Source organism: Bidens hawaiensis, unplaced genomic scaffold (assembly GCF_021521415.1).
Source record: "Bidens hawaiensis isolate Kalapana, Puna unplaced genomic scaffold, B.hawaiensis_p1.1 tig00036885_1, whole genome shotgun sequence".
Lineage (NCBI taxonomy): Eukaryota > Viridiplantae > Streptophyta > Magnoliopsida > Asterales > Asteraceae > Bidens > Bidens hawaiensis.
In genome coordinates this window covers 16530-39854 of record NW_027496450.1, presented here as the reverse complement: position 1 = coordinate 39854, position 23325 = coordinate 16530, and the positions used below count along the sequence as shown (strand labels likewise).

Here is a 23325-nt window from a genome sequence, read left to right as displayed (position 1 = left end):
GATGGAGCAAGGAATGTAAACTTATTTTATCAGTAATAGGGATATCTTGAAGCATAACTCACGAGATTTGATTCAAAAATGGTACCGTTTACGTATTTAAGCGAATCAATCAATTAAAAACGAAATAAGCTGATACAGGGGGCTGGCCGCGCCACGCGAGCAACCCTGCCCTTCTTGGCCGCGCGGCGTGGCATGGTCAAGGGGGGTAGGAGTTTTCAAACTTGGCACATTTGGTCCCTGTGCTTCATAAAGTGTCTTTTCTTGATTCTTTTGAGGTTTTAAGCAACTGTATGGGTTTTTAAGCATAGTTAACGAATTTGAAAGTTAAGAAAATATAAATTAAGTTCAACCAAGTTAAATAATAATAAATACAAAATTTAAATAATTTGAAAGATCGGAATTACATTCCGAGTCGATAAAACAGATACGAATACGATTACAAAATATCCGAAATGTTACAAAAACAGTCGGAGTCGGAGCAAATTCTATGTAATACAAGCTGTTTTAAGAAGGCATCAACTTTATACAGGTCAAAATAGACAGGTATGAATAAAAGTCTAGAGCTTTAGGGACTGTCATGGTTATATATCTCGGTTTCTTCTGTTCAGTCCCCAGACCATCATTCACAAAGAGTGTCATGTATTGATTGAATATGGTTTATGTTGAGTGTATACGCTGGCCAAAGTTTTTATACATGTTCTACATATATATGGTACAAATTCTGCAAAATAAATATTATACTTGCAGTCCAAGAAATTTGCATATATTGGTCGAAGTTTCAAGGTTTTATACTTCTATGTATCTGAACTCCTTAATGCAGATAGATTTGCAATAATTTGCTTTGAATTTGTTTAAAATTAATGTAAATGCAAATCACAGGAAGAATTATATGTGAAGTCTTGTTGAAGCTCAACACATTAACAAATCTATATCTGCCCTTGGAAACATTATTAGCTAGAAAAATTCGACGACGGTGGTGGTGGCAGTTCAGTGCGGTATCGGGTGTTCTTGACCCGTGGGCGGTGCTTACAAGTTTAGGGGCTGTTTGGGATTCCTTATTTTCACTTTCTTATAACTTATAAGAAGAAGTCATAAGTTACAAAAGTGTAACTTATCAACATTTCCTCTCACATAATAAGAAAAGCCAAACACTTTTTTTTAACTTATCAAAAGTCATAAGTTATAAGGAGGTAAAAATAAGAAATCCCAAACAACCCCTTAGACTATTTTTGAATTGAAAAGGTTCTATAATAGTTCCATTTTAACCTGTTGACGAATTTGAGTAAAACCTATATTGACCTTAACTAATTTGAGATACCCAAAAGAACCCATATATACAACCTATTTATAACCAACCTTTTTTTTAATCCAAATAAATCATTATTGCCACCAATAATATAGTTGCATGGTGGTGGTGTTTTTTGTTGATTGTTTCTCATACTTAGTATTACAGTCATGAATATCTATTCGGGAATTATAGGGACACATTCCTTTTTGCTAAACACCCACCGATACGTCCCGTATAGAGCTATACAAGACGTATAAGGTCCCATATAGGCCCCGCATAATCCTATACGAGACGTATAGAGGGGTGTCTGAGTGTCCCTAGTAGGACCCTATTAACCAGTAACCACCACATCATTTTGAGGTAGCAGAGCTGATTGGGTTGGTGGCCAACCGTCCACATCTTTGTCATAGTACCAATCATTTTCCCTTTATAAACCGGTATGAGTGAAAAACCAATTTTAACTTTCTTTAACCGAAACCACATTGGTTTGTATAAAAAAAAAACTGATTTATGCAACTTTTTGAAAAAAAAAAATTGCATAACGAAGAAATATTAGAAACAGGTTGGTTTTGGGAACCGGTTTCTTTACACCTGACAGAATACTTAAAAAGACCAAAGTGAGAGGCTCAGGAGTGACCCAATACACACAATATAAATTATCAACTGGCCAGGGCCCAGAGATAAGTAACATCCAGGTTTGATTAGAGAAACCTGAAAACCCAACCCAGCCCAACCCAATTACCCTGAGAATACCAGTTTCCGGTTCTGTCCTTGATATTCGTTGTATTCAGTTTTGATCCAATTTGGGCCAACCCGAGGGAAACTGTCAAAGCCCGAAAATAGGCTACCACATTAAAATCATACAGGGGAATTATCTGGGTAGGAAACCAAATCAGCATTTCTAGTTGAGAAAACCAATGGATGGGACGGTGACTAAGGCTTCATAGGAACTTATTCTATCAGGTTGTTCATCGAATCATTGAAGGCATCTGGTTCCACTCGAGATGTTCATCGGCCCATCTGGATTTTCAATACTTCGATCACAGAAGTCAAGCTGTCACCATAAGTTTCTTGTTCTAATAAAAATACTAAAACTCCTTTGCAGTAGGTTCAAAAACATATTCCATCAAGAAAACTCATCTCCATTGCAGAGATGAAACTCTTTAGCAGCAAATTCCAAGTGATGAATTAAAAGAATAAACGAAAAATGAATGACTCAGGAATAAACAAACGTGTCAACGCAAGTAAAAAAGAAACCCAACAGACCCAATTTCCCTTCGGTCCTAACCCGAAACATACCAATGCTAGCTAACCAACTGATATCAGACTCGAAAACAGTAAAAATGGATACGCTCATCAAGTCATCATTATGCAAACTATTCAATTATAAAGCAACTTTAAGTCATAAAAAACGAAATCAAGTAACCAATAAAACCAGCAAAACAATTCCTATCATTCCTATACAAACCCTTATTTACCAACCATCGAAGAACGCTCCGCAATCAACTTCAAACGTTTCGCAAACATATCAAACTCTGCAGCCCGTTGATCCCTCCACCGTCTCTCAAAACTCATCTCCCTCTCCAAACTCTTAACTCTCTCAACATCAATCAGCATCCTCATCTCCTTCAACGACCGATCCACCACATCCGCAACCGCCGCCGTCACAAAACGCACAATCCCACTCCTCAAATCACCACCGTCATCCTTGTTCACCCTAACTTCCTTTTCCACCAATTTAACCTCACCCCCCAGTTCATCACCACATTTTAAACCACCACCAACCTTACTCATTTTTCCACCGGGTTTCTTAACCACAGACGGTAAAGCCAATACAGCCGTCAAAGAAGACGGCATAGAAAACTTATTACTATCATCATTATCATTATCATTATCATCATCACCATCATTATCATTATTATCATTATTATTAATACGATCAATATTATTATTAATTGGTTTACAATTGGAATTGATACCCGCAACATCTGGGTCCCAAAGCTGCTTGGAGAGATCAAACAAGGCTTGATCTTGAAGCGAAAGCTGAGAATAATCCAAACCCTTATCCAACCTCGACGAAATCACACGAAACTTTTTCCGAAGGCGACGAAGCTTCTCAGAAAACTGGGATTTAGAATAGGGCTGCGACATTGACATGGCATGGGAGAACTGGGCGTAGAAGATGCCAAGATCTCTAGGGAAAGACAGGCCTTGAGAGGAGCAGTGGAGGAGGCCTTGGAGTAAACGGATCTCGTCGGGTTCGGTCCAGATCCGTTTGAAAGGAGGGGTGTTGGTGGTGGAGTCATGGGGTGTGAGGGTGAAGGTGGAATTGGAATTAGGGTTTTTGCGTTTGATAGGGAGTTTACGGGAAGAAGGGATGGAAGAGATGGGGCTGGCTTGTATTGGAGGAGGGTTTGAGTCCATGGCTCTGTTTCTGTTTCTGTTTCTGTTTGTGTGGTTTATGAGTGCGGGTGAGGTGAGGTGAGGTGAGGTGAGGGTTTGATACAGACCGCCTGATTTGGTCAAGGTTGGGGAATGGGGAGACTCTTGACTCTTGATCTAAACTCGTGATCCGATTATTCTTGAGATTTTTTTTGGTTGGGTGTATCGGTTTGGCCGGTTTTCATAAAAGTTTCGGGTTGAACATTACATATGTACATATGATTTCGATGAATGATAAATCAAATGATGATTTTGACCGTTTGAAAAGATATTTTTATTTTTCTTAAAGGTATTAGCTTTGTCAAAATTTTTAATACGATAAAGATGTTTTATGAGTACAATTGTTATATGTGATTAAGATATAAAAAAATGAATGTAAGTTAAAAGTTTTTAACAATATGGATTGCAACAAAAGAAAAATAAAAGAAAAATAAAAGAAAAAAAAAACTGAGCTCGATGAGAATATAGGAAACATCAAAGTTAGGTATTCCGTATTCGGTTATGGAATTATTTTAAAGTTTTTTGTCTGAATGAGATTACGCGATACACTACCCGACTATCCGAAGATATATGCCCATTTACATGAATTATATACACGAGAATTTGTAGTTTTTTCGTAGATAGATTTCTATCTACCTTTCCATAGTAATGCTTTATTTTAGTAAATTCATTGTATAAGGTTAATTTTTTTAGGATATATATATTTAATGATATAATATAGTGTGTATTCTATAAATTATGAAAATTATGAACTTATCGTTTGGATTTATATCATTGCAAAATTTACATTTTTTTATAAATCAAACAATTTATGTTAATGCTTATATGTATGGCTTAGTTTCAAAAATGAAATTATATAAAAATTGGAATGGGAAAAAAGAGAAATGCATTTGAGTATTACAATGTAGGGTTAGGTTCAAATAAGAAGTTTGATTTTCCTAAAAAAGCTAGGAACGAGGGTATTTTAGTCTAACGCTTTAATATCAAAACCCACTTAAATTAATTTCAAAAACCTACTTACATAAAACCCAATTATATATTAACTCATCTCTTACAACCGCCACCACTCCATCGCCCACCGCCACCACAACCGTCACCCACCGCCACCACCTCGCCCGAAAAGTCCGAAAAAACACAATGGAAAAAGTACACTATGAAAAAAAAACACAATGATAAAAAACAATAAAAAACACAATTGTATGACACAATGTAAATAACACAATGGAAAAAACACAATGAAAAATACTATTGTATAACAAAATTTTGTAAAACACAATTCGATAAAACACAATTTGTAAAAAACCCAATAATTTTTTTTTATTTTTATATTACAATATGGTACTCATATAAAAGATAAAAAACCATTCGTTATTATAGTGAATTTGTTTTTCAATAAAAACGTCGTAAAAAAAGTTATGGACGTTTTAAAATGATGGGAGAATTTGGCATGTGCCTTGCATGTGGAGAGAGAAAGCCAACAAATATGTTATTCCTTTTATGCCCTTTACCTTGTGTTCACACTTGATTTCCCTCTAAACTAATCTCAACTCTCCATATTTAAAATCAATGGACAAGATTACTTCTTATCCTTTCTATAAAAAATATACTTCATATTATAACCTAACCCTTACGATGTATACTTTTTCACAAACTAACCTAATACATTCGAGTATGTCTAATACCTCTAATTACCCGACACATGTTGGGTCAAGTATGAGACATGGTTTTACAATTGGGTATTAAGCTAAGATATCAATACTCGTCCTTACTTCGTTCGATTGATTCTGAATTTCAACTAGACCGAACCGTTTGACAAGCAAATCGCCAAAACCAAACTATCTAAATCTTAAACCAACCAAACACAATCAACTAGCTTCAATACGGTTGATTTCAACAGCTTAAGATATCCGCAAATGAATTCCATGATGAAGTTTGCAATTAACTATTATAACATTTAATCATTTATCAATATAAAGGCTTTTCTTAGGTTTGTTTGTTTTTGTTTTTGTTTTTTAATTAGTAGGTTTTTCAACTTTCAAAACTCTAGTATACATGAACACAAATTAACCTCGTAGAAAAATTGTTGTTCTATTTAATTGAAAATTCGCAATCAAAACAATGAAGACCCTTTTAGAGCATTCCTATCTTATCCCTCAAATTTGTGTGAGGGAAGTTTGTAAATTATAGGTGGTGTTTTGAGTGGTTGTGAGTGTAAATTATAAGATGGAGAAAGAAAATATAGTGATTTTTTGTAAATTTAGAGAAAAGGTAATGATTTTTTTGTAAATTATAGAGAAAACTATAATGATAAAAGTATAAAAAAATATTATTTAATTAAACAGAAGAGAGAAATATAGTGTTTTTTAGTGTAATTATAGAGATAGGGATGGAGGATAGGTTGAGAAGTGCTCTTACGCCGAATGATCCATCCAAAGTCAAACACCAAACCCACTAGCCCAATCACTACTAACCTCCCTCGGTTTCCAACTTACATCCAGACGGCGGCGGAGGACGAGGAAGACAAAACAGCAGCAACAATCACCACTAGGGGGTGTTCAAAATACCCGAACCCGATTAACCCGAATCGACCCGAACCTTAATAAGCTTTTTAGGGTCGGGTTAAACATGGTCAAAAAGTATTAATCGGGTTATTCGGGTCAACCCGAATAACCCGAATCGTTAATAGGGTTGGGTTTCGGATAACCCGAATAACCCGAATCGTTAATAGGGTCGGGTTTCGGATTCGTTTTTAGAAAAAAATCGGGTTTCGGGTTAACCCGATAAGTGGTGTTTGTTGTGTTCATTTAAGTATGTTCATTTGTGTTCGTTTATGTTTGTTTGTGTTCATTTCTCATGTACATATATGTTTATTTACGTTCGTTTATGTTCGTGAACAGTTCATTTAGATTTTAAATGAATGAATATAAACGAATATGAACATGTTCATTTTTTAAACGAACGAACATGAACACAAATATTTGTTCGATTAAGTGTTCGTGTTCGTTTAAAGTTAAATGAACGAAGACAAACATGCCTTGTACATGATCGTTTGTAAGGGTGTTCATGGTACGGTTTTAACGGTTTTTAGGACAAACCGTGAGCCAAACCGTTAATAAAAAAAAGAAACTGAACCGTTAAGATAGGAAACCGAACCAAAGTGAACCGTTACTAACAGTTTGGTTTCACGATTTGGGTATAAATATAAAAAAAAGTACGAAACAAATTATATTAGTTACAAAAATTCCTTTATTGCATACCATCATGCTACAAAGGATCTGCTCAAGTTTTGAGGTGTTGTTTAAGGTAAACATGTGTAAGGTTCTTAAAAATTAACAATAATCAACTAGATCTACTGATAATAGATATGCAACAAATCAGCTTCAATCTTAATTTGAAATGAAATAACAAATAGAATTGGAAATTTTAATACCATAAACACACCTTATTATAGTAGTACAGTTTAAGCAAGTTAATAGTCATAGCCAAGTTTTACTTTTATTAAGCCTAGCACAAAATATAAATAATTAACTACATGTAGTATAATATATATATATATATTTTTTAAAAAAATAAAGTATATTCATCTTACGGTCCGATCTGGTTATGCGGTTTGAAAATTTTAAAACCGTAAACCAAACCGTTCTTTGCGGTTTGAAATTTTTGAAACCGACCGACCGAAAGTTAATAAGAAAGTCCGACCATGAAACTAAACAAATGATCGGTTTGAACGGTTTCAAACCGAAGTATCGAACCATGAACATCCCTAATCGTTTGGTTCATCTACAGTCCTATATGCAATAATAAGATAAATATTGTAGTGCACTGGTTACCAAGACAAAAATCAACTTAAAATATATAGCAACCCGAATAACCCGACCCGAATAACCCGAAACCCGATTAACCCGAACCCGACAAACCCAAACCTTAATACGGTCGGGTTGCGGGCTAGATTATTTTTTTCAAAACCCGATTAACCCGAAACCCGATCGGGTTGACCCGATTAATACCCCAAATCACCACCATCTGCAAATCCTTCCCAAACAACCTTAACAGGCAAACCTTAAACCAAAACCTCAAACTCCTCAACATCAAAAACCCATCCATCATCAACAAAGTATTAATCCAATTCAACGAACCACCAAATGCCAAAAAAGCCTTATCATTCTTCCACTGGTCATCCCATTCCACCTACACCACACACCAAACTCACACCTACACTCTCCTAATACACGTCTTGGTTAAAGCCAAACTTATCAAAGACGCCACCGCGCTAATTGAGGGAGTGTTTGGCCTAGCTTTTATTTTTTAGCTTATACTTATATTTGAAAGTAGCTTATAGCTTATTTTCTGTTATTTGATAAGCTCTTTTTAAGTGTTTGGGTTAGCTTATATTTACAAGTTGATAATAAGTTGTTAAATCCATCATTCTTTAATTTGTTAGAGTAATAAGTTGCTTCAATAAGTATTAATCCACCACCATTTGGGGCAAATGAGTAACTTACACCCTTACACAAATAAGATTTATCAAATAAGCTAAAAAAACCATTTTCAAATAAGTTTCTTCAAATTAGCTACCAAGTTAAGCTTATTTTGTAAAAAAAAGCTAAAAAAGCTATAAGCTTTGTTAAATAAGCTAGGCCAAACACCCCCGAGTCGCTTCTCACACGCGGTAGCTCTAACATTAATGCGCACTTGATGGTTCACTCGTTTATGGATAGTTATGAGGTTACTAATTCAACCCCATTTGTGTTTGATTTGTTGATACGAATGTGTTCTAAGTTAAGGATGATTGATGAAGCTATAGACATGTGCGTTTGTGTGGGCGAACACGGGTTTAAGTTAAATGTGATTACTTACAATCAGTGGCGGATCAGGAATTTTATTCAGTGAGGATAAAAAAATCGTTAAAAGTCCTTGTGCTTTTCATCTTTATTTATGGTATAGGTACTAAAAGCGACGTCTCAACCCCGCTTTGTTTAATAAGTATGATAATTAATTATTGAAAGTCATGACCACCAAGAAAGGTTACCTAAATTGATAAAACTAGTTCTGAAAGATTGGTTTTTGTGTTTCAAAAACCTTTTCATAGCACTTAATATAAAAAGGAAAATTGGAAATAAATAATCCACCTTTTGTGTATTGTCCGATAATAATTCCACCTTTAAATATCACTAGCAATGGTCTCACCTTTTTAACTATTTTTGTCTCACTGGTCCTCCGTTAAAAAATACTTAACGTCGTTATGTTTTTTCCCTAGTTTCAAACTGATGTTTTAGGGCTTTTGATCGGAAGAATGATACGAGTCGACCGATGTAAAACTTATCTCGAAATGGTGATCCAAACGACGAAACATTGTTTCAATTCGGGTGCTTGAATTTCCAATTAACAAAAATCAAGCCATTTGAATCATCGTTTCGAAATAAGTTTTAAATCATTCGACTCATATCGTTCTTCCGATCAAAAGCCCTAAAACATCGGTTTGAAACTAGAGAAAAAACATAACGACGTTAAGGATTTTTTAACGGAGGACCAGTGAGACAAAAATAGTTAAAAATGTGAGACCATTGCTAGTGATATTTAAAGGTGGAATTATTATCGGACAATACACAAAAGGTGAGATTATTTATTTCTAATTTTCCATATAAAAATAAATGATGTGTGCTAAACAAACAAGAATAATCAATGAGTTTGACAATTAAACACAAAAAATGCATTATAAATATAGACATTAAACGCATGTCGCTAATGCAAATATTGGATGGCAAAATTTGAGTTAAGCCCAAGTGATGAATGAAACTACCTTTTGTTGACATTGAAATAAACTTTTGGATAATGAATTGGGCTTTGAAAGAAAAAAGTGAAGAACTTAGAGGGTCTTGTGAAATAAATTGTATAGGGCATAGTGAATTTGAATATCATTTTATAACATAGCAAGTCAGAAGTTGAGTGGGTGACTTACCCCCAGTGACATATAAGGTGATGTTTGTTTTTGCTTCAAACATCTTCAGGAGAGTAATGTCTGCAGGCGCGCAGACAATCAGCTGTGAAGACAGTTTGTTTTTTTAAAAGAATAAGATCTGCAAACAGCTTATAACTTCTTAAAACAAAAGCTATTGAAACATGCTTCAAACGTCTTCATCCTCCACAACCGGTCGTCCAGCCCTTCCAACCCTAGCCACCGCCTCCGTCGCTCCTCCAGGTACACTCCTTCTTTTCCTCTCTCCCTTGGTTCCGGTCGCCATAACCACCGCCATACCGCCTCCTGCTCTCTCCCTTGGTTCGGTCGCCATACCGCCGCCATAACCACCGTTCGACCACCTCCGTCGACCCCCCGCTGCTTCATCATTAAACCGTTCGACCACCGCCGTTCGACCACCTCGTTCTGGTGGTTGTGTTTTGGGCTGATTTGGTCTGCTTATATAAATTGAAAGAGTCGAGAAGTTTTATCGTGATTCATACAATCCGTTCAGTTTCTCTCTCAAACATCAATTTTGTTCATCTTCTGTTAATTTAGGGTTTTGATTCTTGAATCCGTTTGTTTTCCAGTTTTAGTCTTTATGATTGTTGTAATCAGTAGATAGATTCTAGTGTACCAGATGTGCTATAAGTGTGTATTTTAGAGTTTGATTGTCTGGTTGTTTTTGTTTGAGAGTTGTTGAAGATTTATGAAATTGGTAGTAGTTTTCAGAGATATATGGCAAGATTGATAGTAGTTTTCAGAGAAGCCAACATATATAAATGATTTCTTTTATTTTGGTCCATAAACTTTCGTCTTTAGGAAAATACATTTTAAGAAAAAAGAGTGTGTCGGTTTATGGTATTTGACCCAAACCACCTTTGATTTGTTTTTGTTAAGCCATTTGTTTTTGTTATGGTATTTGAGTATTGTGAACCCATGATTGTTTTTGTTATGCTATTTGAGTATTGTGAACAAATGATTGTTAAGAATATATATAATTGTAGATGGAAAAGGCGAGTGCTATCAAAATGTTTTGGCCATTTGTGACTTCAATATGGTATTTACCTTTCTGGTGGCCGGATGGGAAGGAGTAGCACATGATTCTAGAATATTGTCTGAATCTTTAACAAATGCTAATGCACCATTTCCACTACCTCCTCCGGGTATATATATTACAATCTCAACTTTATTTCTTATATTACATATATAGTTTTGATGCATGCATCGTCTTTTTTAGATAAATATTATCTATGTGATGCTGCGTATGCACACACTCGTGGATTTATGGCACCATATCGAAATGTGAGGTACTGGCTTGGAGATTTTCGAAGAAATCGTGCATTGACCGAAAAAGAAAAGTTCAACCACGCACATGCAAAACTTAGAAATGTTATTGAACGTTCTTATGGGGTATTAAAGGCACGTTTTCCAATATTAAAAAAATGGCGCCTTTCTCGTTGGTTACACAACGAAATATTACGATTGCATGTTTTGCACTTCACAATTTTATACGGAAAGAGGGTTTAAGCGATGACCTTTTTGATGAATATGATCACCCAAATGTACGTTTTCAAGATGGAGATGAAGATGCACAAGATAATGGTGAAGAAGGAGAAGCTCGACATGGAAGTGCAGCGGATCGTGAATTCATCAGTCAACTTCGAGATCAAATAGCACAACAATTAATGCAAAACAATGTGCTTTGAGTTTATTTTATGTTATGTGTTTTTTAAACTTGTTTTTAATATTATAATTTTATGTAACTTGAATGTTAAATAACTTCTATCCAGTGAGATAAGTTTGATAATTTACATATTTTCAGTTTATGCAGACAGTATCAACTTATAAAAACAAACAGTCTTATTTTTTCAGCTTACAGAGCTTCAGACCACATCTTCAGCTGCAGACATAAAAACAGATGAAATCAGCTTACAGACAGTTTATGTCTGCAAAAACAAACAGCACCTAAGTGAATCCGCCACTGCTTACAATCAAAAATCGGATAAGATGAATATGGTTTGGAGGGTTTATGAGCATATGATAATACATAGAACACACCCGGATGAAAAGAGTCTCGAGGTTATGGTTAATGGTATGTGTAAAGAAGGGAAGCTGAAAAAGTTTGTTGATAGGATTGATCGGAAGAGATGCGCGCCGAAAGTGATTATTAATACTTGTTTGGTATTTGGGATGATAGAGGAGGGGCGGATCGAAGACGGGTTGGTTTTGTTGAAGAGGATGCTGATGAAGAATATGATTCTTGACACCATTTCGTGTTCGTTGATTGTGTATGGTAAGATAAAGGTTGGGGAGTTGGAAGATGCATGGAAGGTGTATGATGAAATGCTTAAGAGAGGTTTCAAGGCCAATTCTTTTGTGCATACGTCGTTTATAGATGCGTATTGTGAGGCTGGAATGATTGAAGACGCAGGTGAATTGTTTAGTGATATGGAACGCGATGGTTTGCAAGCGTATGATGAGACCTACACGCATATGATTGTTGGTTGTGCAAAAGCTGGAAAATTGGAAGAAAGCTTGAATTTTTGTCGAGAAAATGGTGCAAAATGGATTTGTTCCAAGTTGCTTGCCTTTCAATGATGTGGTTGAGAGGCTAAATGGATACGCAAGTGTTCGTCAAGCTGACGAGACGCTGACTGTTTTGTTAGATAAAGGATTCATGCCAGATGCAAATACATACTCTTATATTATTGCTGGTTATGGCAGACTAAGGTGATGTTGAGGGAGTTTTGAAGCTTCACTATGAAATGGAATATAGGAAACTCTCTCCTGGGGCATTGGTATTTAAATGGTTAATTGTTAGTCTTTACAGAGCAGGGAGATTAGAGGAGTCAGAAGTATTCGAGGATAATGAAAGCTCGATCTTTAGTAACGACGGATTACACATATGATGCATTGGTTTTAGACTTGTACCCGAATGTGGCATGTTAAAAGGTGTATTTCTTGTAATTTATGATGAAAAGCTATTATTATAAGTTTTGTTCATGATAATATTCAGCAACCGACATAACCATAACAATTACAGTAGTGTTCCAACTAAATGTATATATGCTTGCCAGTATAAATGGCATTAAGACCATTAAAAGAAACTTAAAACACATCAACAAACTCCAGACGAGAACCAAAAACCATAAGAGGTCAAATTCAAGCAGCATTATCTATCATACATACATCAATGTGTTGCACCGCAAGATCAGCCAGCTTTAACCCTCAACCTTTGGCCGCCATCCCTCAATAATATCTTCTGTCAACGGTGTTGTTTTGACGAATGACTCCAATGAGAATAGAGTCTGAAAAAACAATATTAATCTTTATTAGTCTGCTTCTAATATACAAAGTGCCACTATCTGATAATATTTTTTGCTGTTCAATAAAGATTAGCGTACCTTCATGTAAGTTTTCAGATGACGAAGCAAATCCGGGACTGACCATTTCTTATAATGACCCAAAGCAATCTCCAAATGGTAGAGCTTTGGACCAAGCGACAAGTCAGCAGCAGATACATCCTTGCCATTGATAAACGGACCCTTCAATGAACACAATGAAACTAAACTCAGTAACCAAATTCAAGAAACCGTTTGATATATATAACTTACATTGTCTTTGATGTAATCATTGAAAGCAGAGAGCTCATGCAGTAAAGCTTGCACGGTCCCATCATTAGGATCTTTGCTCTTTAAGAATCCGATAAATGTTGAAAAGATCTTCGATCCACTACATATACAAATCAGATTATCAGAATTATCATTATTTAACATCAATGTGCAAGAATGATGTTAATTGAACACAAGGGGCACGGAGAAGACAAGTGTACACAGAAGCTTTATCTGGTGGAGTCACGAGTGACGGGTCGGGGTACTTTTGCTCTACTGTCTGTGTAATAACATCTGAATCTGCTATCCATTTGTCATCCAGCTTCGCCACCGGAACTTTACCTTCTGGGCTAATACTAAAAAACCAGTCTGGCTTGTTACCAAGATCAACTAACTTTATGTCATAAGGTAGGTTCTTTTCCTCTAAAGTCAGTAAAACTCTTTGCGTAAAAGGGCCTGAAACCACAGATATATAAAAATATGCATTCAGTTGCACATTAAGCGATTGGGAAATCGTCATCTCAAAGTCTCACACAACGTTATCAAAAATTGCCACATGAGAGTAACTATTCAATCAAATACATTACTGATAAAGGTGTAAACCAGCCAAGCCCGAGCCTGACTAGGCTCGAGCTCAGCTCGTTTCGAGCTCTTTTTTAAAGCTCAAGCTCGGCTCGTGAGTCGTTTTCCAAGCTTGAGCTCGCCTCGTTTATTATTTACCATTTAATTTATACATTATAAATTACTTTTATATATTTTGAAAAAACACTTAACAAGCCTAAGCTCGGCTCGAGCTCATGTGCAGTACCCTAAACGAGCTAAAGCTCACCTCGAGTTCGGCTGTCCAGGGTAAAATTAATACATAGAAGTCCAAAAGATTAAAACTTATTAATATACACTAGGCTTGTTAAGGCTCAACGAGCTTGCACAATCTTGTCATACAAGGCTCGAGCTGGGACTCAATAAGTAAATGAGCTTTATTTGAGAGCTCGAGTGTGGCTCGTTTCGAGCTCTATTATAAAATCTCAAGATCTGCTCGTGAGTCGTTTTTCATCACGTTGTTTATTACAAATTAATCAATTAGATTAAATAATGAAAAAACCCTTAACACGCCTACGCTTGGCTCTAGCTCTTGTGCAGTACCCTAAACGAGCTAAAGCTCGGCGGGTCCAGTGTAAAACTAATACATAGGAGTTAAAACTTTTAATTTATTAACATACACTAGGCTCGATAACTAAAGGAGAGTGATTCAGGTCATTTGCACCCTTAATTGTCCTAAATAAATTGTTGGAATGAATAAGAAGACTTACAATCGCCGAGCCTATCTGGGACAGTGACGGAGGTTTTGGCGCAAATCTCAATTGGAGCGGATGCCATAGCGACGGTTGTTGTTCGGAGACCACGGCGGCGGCAATTGGTGGTGGTGAATTTGGGAGGGCGGCAGGTAAGGTGTTTGATAGAAAGCGTAAGCGCCGTGGTAGTAGGCGAATGTATTCTTATAGCAGCAGACATTTGAACAAACAATGAATGTCACCGACTATTATTTTAATTTTAGTTAGCTCAGGTCAGGTGGTCGAAGGGGATGAGGTTCGTGTTTACGTGTGCAAACGTAAACCAGACCCAGATGCTTCTGGAATACAATCCCATCCAGATTCATTATCATCGGAGGACATGTTACTTAGACTGGTGAAAAAATCGTTATAATCAATTAAAAAGTTTTGTATATAAAAGGGAGTAAATTGTTCCTAAACTTTTACTCTTCAACTTTAATATTTATTTTCTTTATTTATGTTATTTTCCTCTTTATATCATCTTAAAAGAAGCAGGCCGTTTTGTGGGTAAATTAAATGAAATCAAGGTTTTGTGTCTTCAGTTTTATAGCACCTCCATCTTAAGCAAAAGTTATGTATTATGAGATTCTGAAATAGAATTAGTAACTCATTGATTGGCCACAAGGGAATGATTGCCTCATATCAATTATCACTATATATCATACATATTTTCTATAATTCTTGGATACTATCTAGTGCTATGCGCATAAAGAAAAAGAAAAAAAAGGCCTCCCCATTTTAGTTAGTTTTAGGTCTCTGAGTACATTGAGCCGACTCGGCCTGGCCAAAAGTTATGCACGGTAAAGGGATGTTCTTCAGGTTTCGAATTTTTCAAACAAGTACTTCGGGTTTCAAAGTTTTGAATCGGAATCTGAAGCCCAACCAAATCTCTCACGATTTTTTTGAGTTAGTTAATTGGGTTTTAAGCAACTAAGAAAAAAAACTTGGTTAACTAGAAAAACAACTTAGCACCATACTCGAATATATAGTAAAGTCAAACAAAATATGTCATAATCGAACTTGGCTAAACCTACTAATTGATCAAACTGAAACTCATGTTGAACTAGTGTTTTCGTCTAAATTTTTTTTTATATGTATTAAGTCCCCCCTCCCCAGTTCCAAATGTTCAACACGAGTTTCACTTAATAGATAGGTTCAACCAAGAGCGCATGATGCCAACCAGTTAAATCAGTGTATTGTTAGGTTTCATGTTAAACCGGTCATGCCAATCATTCCTTGTATAACACAACTCACATTTAATTCAACAGATACTGTATTGTTAATATACTAGGCTATTGACCTGTATACGACACGGGCGGAAACATAGAAATCGGCAAGTACATACATATACAATTTTAAACAATAAGATATTTTTGAATGTGTTTTTTGAGACGGCAACATGATTAAGAAAAGAGAAGAGACCTCTTTTATAACATGCATCTTGAAACGTGACACAAACATCACCATCAACCGTACGGATATTTTCAAAGCATATAGTGCCTTTCACCTTGTTTAAAATAAATTTTAAACGGTAGGCTTCATTGAAAGAATGAGTAATAACATCAACTCTTAATAATTATAGAAATCAAAGGTCCATTTAAGACATATATGTTGTATATTTGATGAAAATCGAAATTATGTATTAATATTAATAGGTGAACGGAAGAGTTACGTGTTAAGAATTTTAATAAGTTACAGAAACTTAGAAGAATAATATTAATGATTTAACATTTTTATTTTACCTTTTTAATATAATTGAGGAGTGGTATAAATTTAAAATATGAAATATGGTTGAAAGTTCAAAATATTCTCTAAATAACCAATTAACTTGTATTATTAAAATACACATAATGAAACTATTAAAGGTTAAAAGAATCATATAGATCAATCAATCATACCCAGTAAAATCCCATCGACAGCAAAGCTATACATAAATATTCAATTTTATTTTTTATTTATTAAATTAGAAGAAAATTATGAGAATGATTGTCATATATAGAAATAGGTATTTGAACCAATAGAAATAGGAGAAACCACATTTCTTTAATAGATATATAGATTAAATGGAAGTCTTAGCATTTTTCTGTTACTCGAGTTTATATTTGTAATGAAAGTTGCGTTACATAACACTAGGGTAGCGTTTGGTATGCAGGAATGATAGTAGGAATGTAATGATTCATTATGTGGGAATGAAAAAAGTGGTATTTGGTTGCTCAATAGAATAGAATCATCCATTACACATGGAATCTCATTCCATCAAAACCATTCCTTCCCACCCCCCTTCTTTTTTTCCTTTCATTCCTCCTTCACCTTAATTTCTCAACAACACCACCACCTAACAACCACCGGTACCACCACCACCACCACCAGCACCACCACCAACTCCGCCACCGCCACCACCACCACCATCGCCACCGTCACCACCATTTTCGTTGCCGGAGCTACCATCGTCACCATTGTAGAGCCTTTTTTTGGGGGGGGGGGTAAAAAGTATTTTGAGATAGGAGTGTTTTTATTATTTGTATTTCATTTCTATAATTTTTTTGGATACCAAACAATAAAAATTAATAATTGATTTCATTCCTATAGGTTAACCAAACAAGATAAAGGAATGGTAATAATCCATTTCATTTCCTTATCTATTCTATTCATTCTCCCATTCTATCCCCCCTTTATTCCATTAGCTCAAACCAAACCTCAAACCAAACGTACCCTAGTAGAACAAAACAACCAATATTAAACTTTCATTTATATTGGATTTAAGGGCTTATTCGAGGGCCGCCCAATGGGCCTACTATATAAACTAGAATTTAGATTTTAGGAGTTCACTTTTTTAGGGACATATTATTTTTATATGTATATTTAACCTGGGCTTGGCACTTTGATTTAACCCAAAGTGAATGTGGAGATTAAAATTCAACTATAATCTTGATTTGTAATGTTGGGATATTATATATTTCTAGAAAATCAGTTTCTTGTATATATTTCTCTACTAGCTTTTATCCCTCGTATTACAGGTGTTGTTTTTACATTTTTCGTTTCTAATATTTATATATTTTTTTAGATTTTAATTTTATTTATTTTAAGTAAGTTAATAATATACGTAGGGTTTGATGATGAAATGGATTCACAAATAAATGAAATGTTATAACCCGTTTAAAAACTATTTGGGTTTGGTGAGACCCGTGACTCGCTTATTGTTTCTAATATAAAATTGTTTCTTAATTATAGATAATATCATTTTTTTAAAAATCGGATATTAATTTTTAGTATATCCCTATTTTATAGGATTTACATATCAAATCTTTGGTGAGATTAATTTTTAATTTAATGAGATTTTATAACCCGTTTAAGGGCTATCTGGGTTTGGTGAGACCCGTACCCGTGAATTCGGGTCAAATGCATGAGAAGCCTCCATTTACAAATAAAGCAATATGGTGACTTGAGAGAATGTAGGAAGCAACCAAAGAGTTTTTAAAGGTTTCGTTTATATATATTTAAGATATGTTGGTTCATTGTAATTGAATAATATGTATTTTCCTTTTCAAGATATTCTTATGCTGTTTTGAAATATACAGTTTTGGTCGTGTATGATTGATCCTACGGAGAACTAATAAGATGATTAAACTCTAGAAAATTGACATAATGGATGTTCTGTCGGGACTTAAGGGGTGTTTGAGACTGCTTATTTTTACCAACTTATAATTTATTGACTTTTTGAAAAGAAATAAGATGTTGGAGATTGCTTTTTATAGAATATAGTCTTATTTTATAATATATTTTCTATTTATATAGGGCCAATAGTCTATCTACTTCCTTGTTTAGTTGGCTACGATTCCACCATATTTTTGATTCATTATTGTATTGTTTTCTATAATGAATGAATAATAAAAACCTAGAACTCTCTCAATACCATCAAATTCTAGATGGCATCAGAGCGGTCTTATAATCTTAGATCATACTTGTGTTCTATTGTCATCGTTCTTGACTTCTTAAAGAACGGTGGCGGAAGACAAAAGGCAAATGGCATATTCAACTGATAAAAGAATACCACCCGAATCCGCTGCGTTCAAAGCCAAACCCAAAGCTGCTTGCATCAAATCAGATTCTAGCCATACATCAGGCTTAACCAATGAACAATATCAATTGCTCTTTAAACACTTTTCTGGAACCAGTTACGAGAGAATGAAACACATTGCCAACAGGACAAGTAAGGGAGTTGTGGAAGGCGAGCGGATCATTAACTCGGGTTGCACCAAACACATAACTCACCTACCCAATCTCCTCGAAAACAAGAAAATGGCTTTTGTTGAATCCCGGTTGTTATACCTAATGGTGAAGCCATTCTTGTTGAGGGGAGAGACGATTGTACCTTCCAGAGGGGGAGTTAGAGTAAACGACGTTCTTTGTGTCCCAAAATTTAAATGCAATCTCCTTTCAGTTAGCAGTATAAGTCAAGATCTTTAATGTGCGGTGACCTTTTTTTCCAGATTTTTGTGTCGTGCGGGATTTACGAACGAGGAACTTGATTGGAACAGGTAGACGCCAGGGGGGGTTATCCCGAATGGGAATGATCAAAGATAGAAGAACGATGATGACTAAGGTTGACATGTAGCATAAACGACGGGGCCATACCTCAAAAGAAAAGCTTTCTACAGTTGAGTTTTTCAAAAATAATTCTATTGAACTCAATAATAAAGTGTGATTCTTGTGCAAAGGCAAAACCTGCCAGGCACCTTTCCAAATAGTATGATTAAAACCAATGCTCCTTTTGATTTAATTCATTGTGATATTTGGGGTGGATATTGTATACCATCCTATACAAGGGCAAATTACTTTCTTACTACAGTTGATGACTTTAGTAGGTCGATATGGGTTTTTCTTAATAAACCATAAGAGCGATGCAAGCAAATGTCTCATTGATTTTCATAAAATGGTGGAAGTTCAATTTGGAAAGCTTATCAAGAAAGTTAGATGTGATAATGGTGGGGAATTCACGACGAATTTTATGCTTGATTTTTACAATAAAATGGAAATTTTATTAGACACAACTTGCCCACATACACCGCAACAAAATGGGGTTGTGAAAAGAAAGCATCGACACTTGATTGAAACCGCTCGGGCCCTACTATTTGAGGCCAACCTCCCTAAAATGTTTTGGGGAGAATGCATTTTCACCGTTGCGTACATAATTAATCGTTTACCTTCCAGAGTCATTAAAAATAAAACTCCATGTGAAATAGTGTGGAACCAAAAACCTAAGTATGATCATATGATAGTTTTTGGTTGCCTCGCTTACTTCAAGAATACCGATACGAAGGGAGACAAATTTGAAGAAAGGGGGAGGCCGGGTGCATTCTTAGGTTACCCACCAGGAACCAAAGGATACAAAATCTATGACATTGCAAATAAGAAGTTAATTGTTTGTTGAGATGTTTATTTTGTGAAGAAATTTTCCTTTCAAGGACGTCAAAATAGACAAAGTTGAAGAAGATAAGGAACCTACTAGATATCAAGAACGCTCATGTCATGAGAAATCCCTTTCAGATGATACCATCGAGTCCACTCAGTATAAAGAAACACATGGTATGGACCTTAATGACCAACAAGCCCATATCGGAGTTCATGTTCCTTCATATGGGCCTGAGGATGATGAATCTGGTAATTCAGAAAATGGGCAGCCTCAAAATAGAGGTGAAGTACCCAAATGAGTTCAATAATACCACTAGTGCACATGTGATCATATGAGTGTTGTGGATCAACATGCTCTAAATGATCAGCTTCAAAGTCAAAATGAGGTTAGGAGAAAGCGATACAAGTACCAGCCGAAGCATTTTAACGATTATATTGTGAAGCTCCCCCCTTCAGTCGATCATGCACAACCTGTCTCTGATCAAGAAGCCTCGACGGTACACCCTATATCTGATTTTATTTCATATGAAAAATTTTCTAATAATCACAAAGCCTTTTTGACATCCATTTCTTCCAATGATGAGCCGAAATCTTTTAAACAAGCTGCATGGGATGAGCGCTGGAAAAAAGCCATGCAACAACAAATCAAGGCTCTTGAAAAGAATGAAACTTGGATCTTGACCGACTTACCAAAAGGGAAACAAGCCATTGATTCCAAATGGGTGTATAAAATAAAATATAAACCCTATTGTGAAGTTTAACAATGCAAGGCCTGGCTTGTTGCTAAGGGTTTTACACAAATAGAGGGGGTAGCCTATCATGATAACTCTTCTAGCTGTGGCAGCCAAGAAAAATTGGGTAATTCACCAACTTTATGTTAATAATGTATTTCTACATGGAGATTTAGACAAGGAAGTATACATGAAGATTCCTCGGGGCTTTTTCAAAGAAAACGAAACTCGCATGTGTCGCCTCAAGAAATCGATGTAACATTTTAGGTTTTTCGTATTCATATTTGTATTCATTTATCGGGTTACGAACATTATTCGGATCTTTCTTATTAATAAAATTATGCATTTATTATTGAAATAATTATTTTTATCTTATTTTATAATTCCTTAACTTTCATTTGTGCCAAATAGCCATTAGAAACTCTTAAAATCGCTTAAAATGGCTTAAAATGCGTGTTTGGAACTTCAGGGACTAAAACTGCCAAAATTGGAAAGCTGATGGAACCCTCCCTTCGCGAGGCACGAAGGAGGGAGTCCAAATGCTTTGTACGGCGCGAAGGTCTGTCAGACCAGCCAAATCAGTTCGTGATCTTCGTTTAATGGTAAATCTTTCCTTAATGAACCCTAAATCATGAAAATTGAGTAAGAAGTTATTGTATGTAGTATATAATAGTGTCTAGGTTCATATTCAATAATTTGGTCAATATATCAGTGATTATATGACCCGATTTCATCTTTAATTTTGTGATTCATTTACCAAAACCGACACGTTTCTTGTCCAACAAGTTGATTTAACACCTATATAAACACATCATAATTTCGAACCCTTGAGTTTACTGAACTCAAGCATTCCCAGCCGTCACATACCCTAAACCGACGTTTTCTTGATCGTTTTTGCTCGTTTACTTGAAGATTAAGAGCTGCAGTTTGACTTTAGCAATTGTTAAACGTAGACCTCGATTTCTCGTTCACTCAAGCATATTTCGGGTAAGTTGTTAACTGATCAAACATTCATTAATAATAACTTGTCGATAACCCTCAATCGATTTCTGAGATTGAGGGGTATTGATGGGTCAATTAGAGTCAAACCCGTTAAAGGGCAAAATAGTCAATAAGTTTGACTATCCGTTTTCTTATATTTCTGGTCAGAACCAACGTTCGGTCCATAAGACTTTTATTCTTGTAACAAAATTTTAAGGCTACTGACTAAAACTCGACTTCCGACTCGCTGTTCAGATTCTAGTCAGTACCGACTCGTTTAAATATTAAATTTAACAAAACCGGACGATTGATTCCCGTGGCAACGAGTTCATTTTTACTTATACTTTATTGTCTCAAAGTTTCAGGTTCTGTTGGTTTATCTCGTTTGACGCTTTAACGAACGATTGCTTATTTTCATTCTTATTTTTGTTTATCTGCCTTTGATTTAAGGTGAGTTTTGTCATTCCCCTATTTTACTATGTTTTCAAACGTTTTGGGGACATATGCGTACTTATTAGTATTTCATATTTTATGCATATCTTAAACTAGCAAACGTGATGTTGTGTGTGAATTAATCGAATATACTTGCTACATGATTACTTGTTTACTTTACGCATTCGGAGAGGTCTAAGTTATTCTCATTATAGAATGCTTATATGACCGTCATGTTAACCGGCGCCCGATTCGCTTGGCAATGATTTCTTGACACTTTATTTGCTCATGGTTTGATTTATTTACCGCAAGTTATTACGTTTTGCTTATCTTTCATATTATTATATATCATTGCAAAACTGGTGGCAATCTCACTCAACTTTACGTTGACAACTCTATTTTATTTTCTACGCACATGTAGGTTTTCCCTTGACTTGAAGATCGGCGTTATGGACAGCTAGACGAGACTTTAGGGTTTAATAAAGACAATTTAATTTAAATTCTGTTTGGATTATATTTCTTATGTTTTTGGATTATTTGTCTTGTTTGGATATTGTGTGTGTTTTTGAATGAAATAATTTACTTAACAGGTAGTGTCACCTTTATTTTATGATGGCACTTTTGAGCTGTTAACAATCATGCTCACGCCCCGTGTCACACCCCAACCTAAGGCGGAAATGCCGGGTGTGATCTGATTGCTCACAGCTCAAAGATACTATCATAATATAAATGTGACAATATCTATTTAATTATTTTATTTCAAATGTATACACAAAAATCAAATACAACAAAACAATTCAAATAAATAAATATAACAAGTTTAAATCCATGTTTGTCTTCATTATAACCCTAAGGTCTTTCTAAGTGTCCATCCTTCAACTCAAGCAACTTGCATATGCGTAGAAAATGGAGTTTTGTCAACAAATATGTTGAGTGAGTTTATCACCAATCTTTGACACAAAAAATAAAGTTAATAGAATAAATAAGCAAAACGTAATAAATGCGGTAATGAAATCAAACCATAAGCAATTAGATTGTCGACTAAACCATTGCCAAGCGAATCGGGCGCCGGTAAATCAATTATGAGCAAATAAGAATAAGACCGTTGCCAAGCGAATCGGGCGGTGGTCAATGAGAA

General features: G+C 35.4%; 2 protein-coding genes and 1 pseudogene across 2 annotated transcripts; 1 reads left to right on the top strand and 2 right to left on the bottom strand.

Annotated features, from left to right (window-relative positions):
• Window positions 1-2690: 2690 nt before the first annotated feature.
• LOC143588920 (uncharacterized) lies at window positions 2691-3733 on the bottom strand. Its single transcript, XM_077069813.1, has one exon. It carries the CDS (start codon window positions 3710-3712, stop codon window positions 2759-2761), a length of 954 nt encoding a protein of 317 aa, XP_076925928.1. The 5' UTR covers window positions 3713-3733; the 3' UTR covers window positions 2691-2758.
• An 865-nt stretch (window positions 3734-4598) lies between these two features.
• Window positions 4599-12638, top strand: LOC143588927 (uncharacterized; annotated as a pseudogene).
• Window positions 12639-12890: 252 nt separating this feature from the next.
• Window positions 12891-14758, bottom strand: LOC143588919 (putative glutathione S-transferase DHAR2, chloroplastic). The gene is made up of 5 exons (XM_077069812.1): window positions 14611-14758; window positions 13522-13756; window positions 13304-13421; window positions 13094-13234; window positions 12891-12997 (listed from the first exon to the last, which is right to left on the bottom strand). Exons 1-5 carry the CDS (start codon window positions 14675-14677, stop codon window positions 12911-12913), a joined length of 648 nt encoding a protein of 215 aa, XP_076925927.1. The 5' UTR covers window positions 14678-14758; the 3' UTR covers window positions 12891-12910.
• Between the last annotated feature and the right edge of the window lie 8567 nt (window positions 14759-23325).

Bases quoted from the DNA above. Each gene is read 5' to 3' on its own strand.
- LOC143588919 (XM_077069812.1), bottom strand. From the start codon at position 14,677: ATGGCATCCGCTCCAATTGAGATTTGCGCCAAAACCTCCGTCACTGTC. The intron at 13,235-13,303 runs GTAAGTTATATA...TGTTCATTGAAG, and splicing joins ATGATTACATCAAAGACAAT to GGTCCGTTTATCAATGGCAA. The intron at 12,998-13,093 runs GTACGCTAATCT...TTGTTTTTTCAG, and splicing joins ATCTGAAAACTTACATGAAG to ACTCTATTCTCATTGGAGTC.
- LOC143588920 (XM_077069813.1), bottom strand. From the start codon at position 3,712: ATGGACTCAAACCCTCCTCCAATACAAGCCAGCCCCATCTCTTCCATC.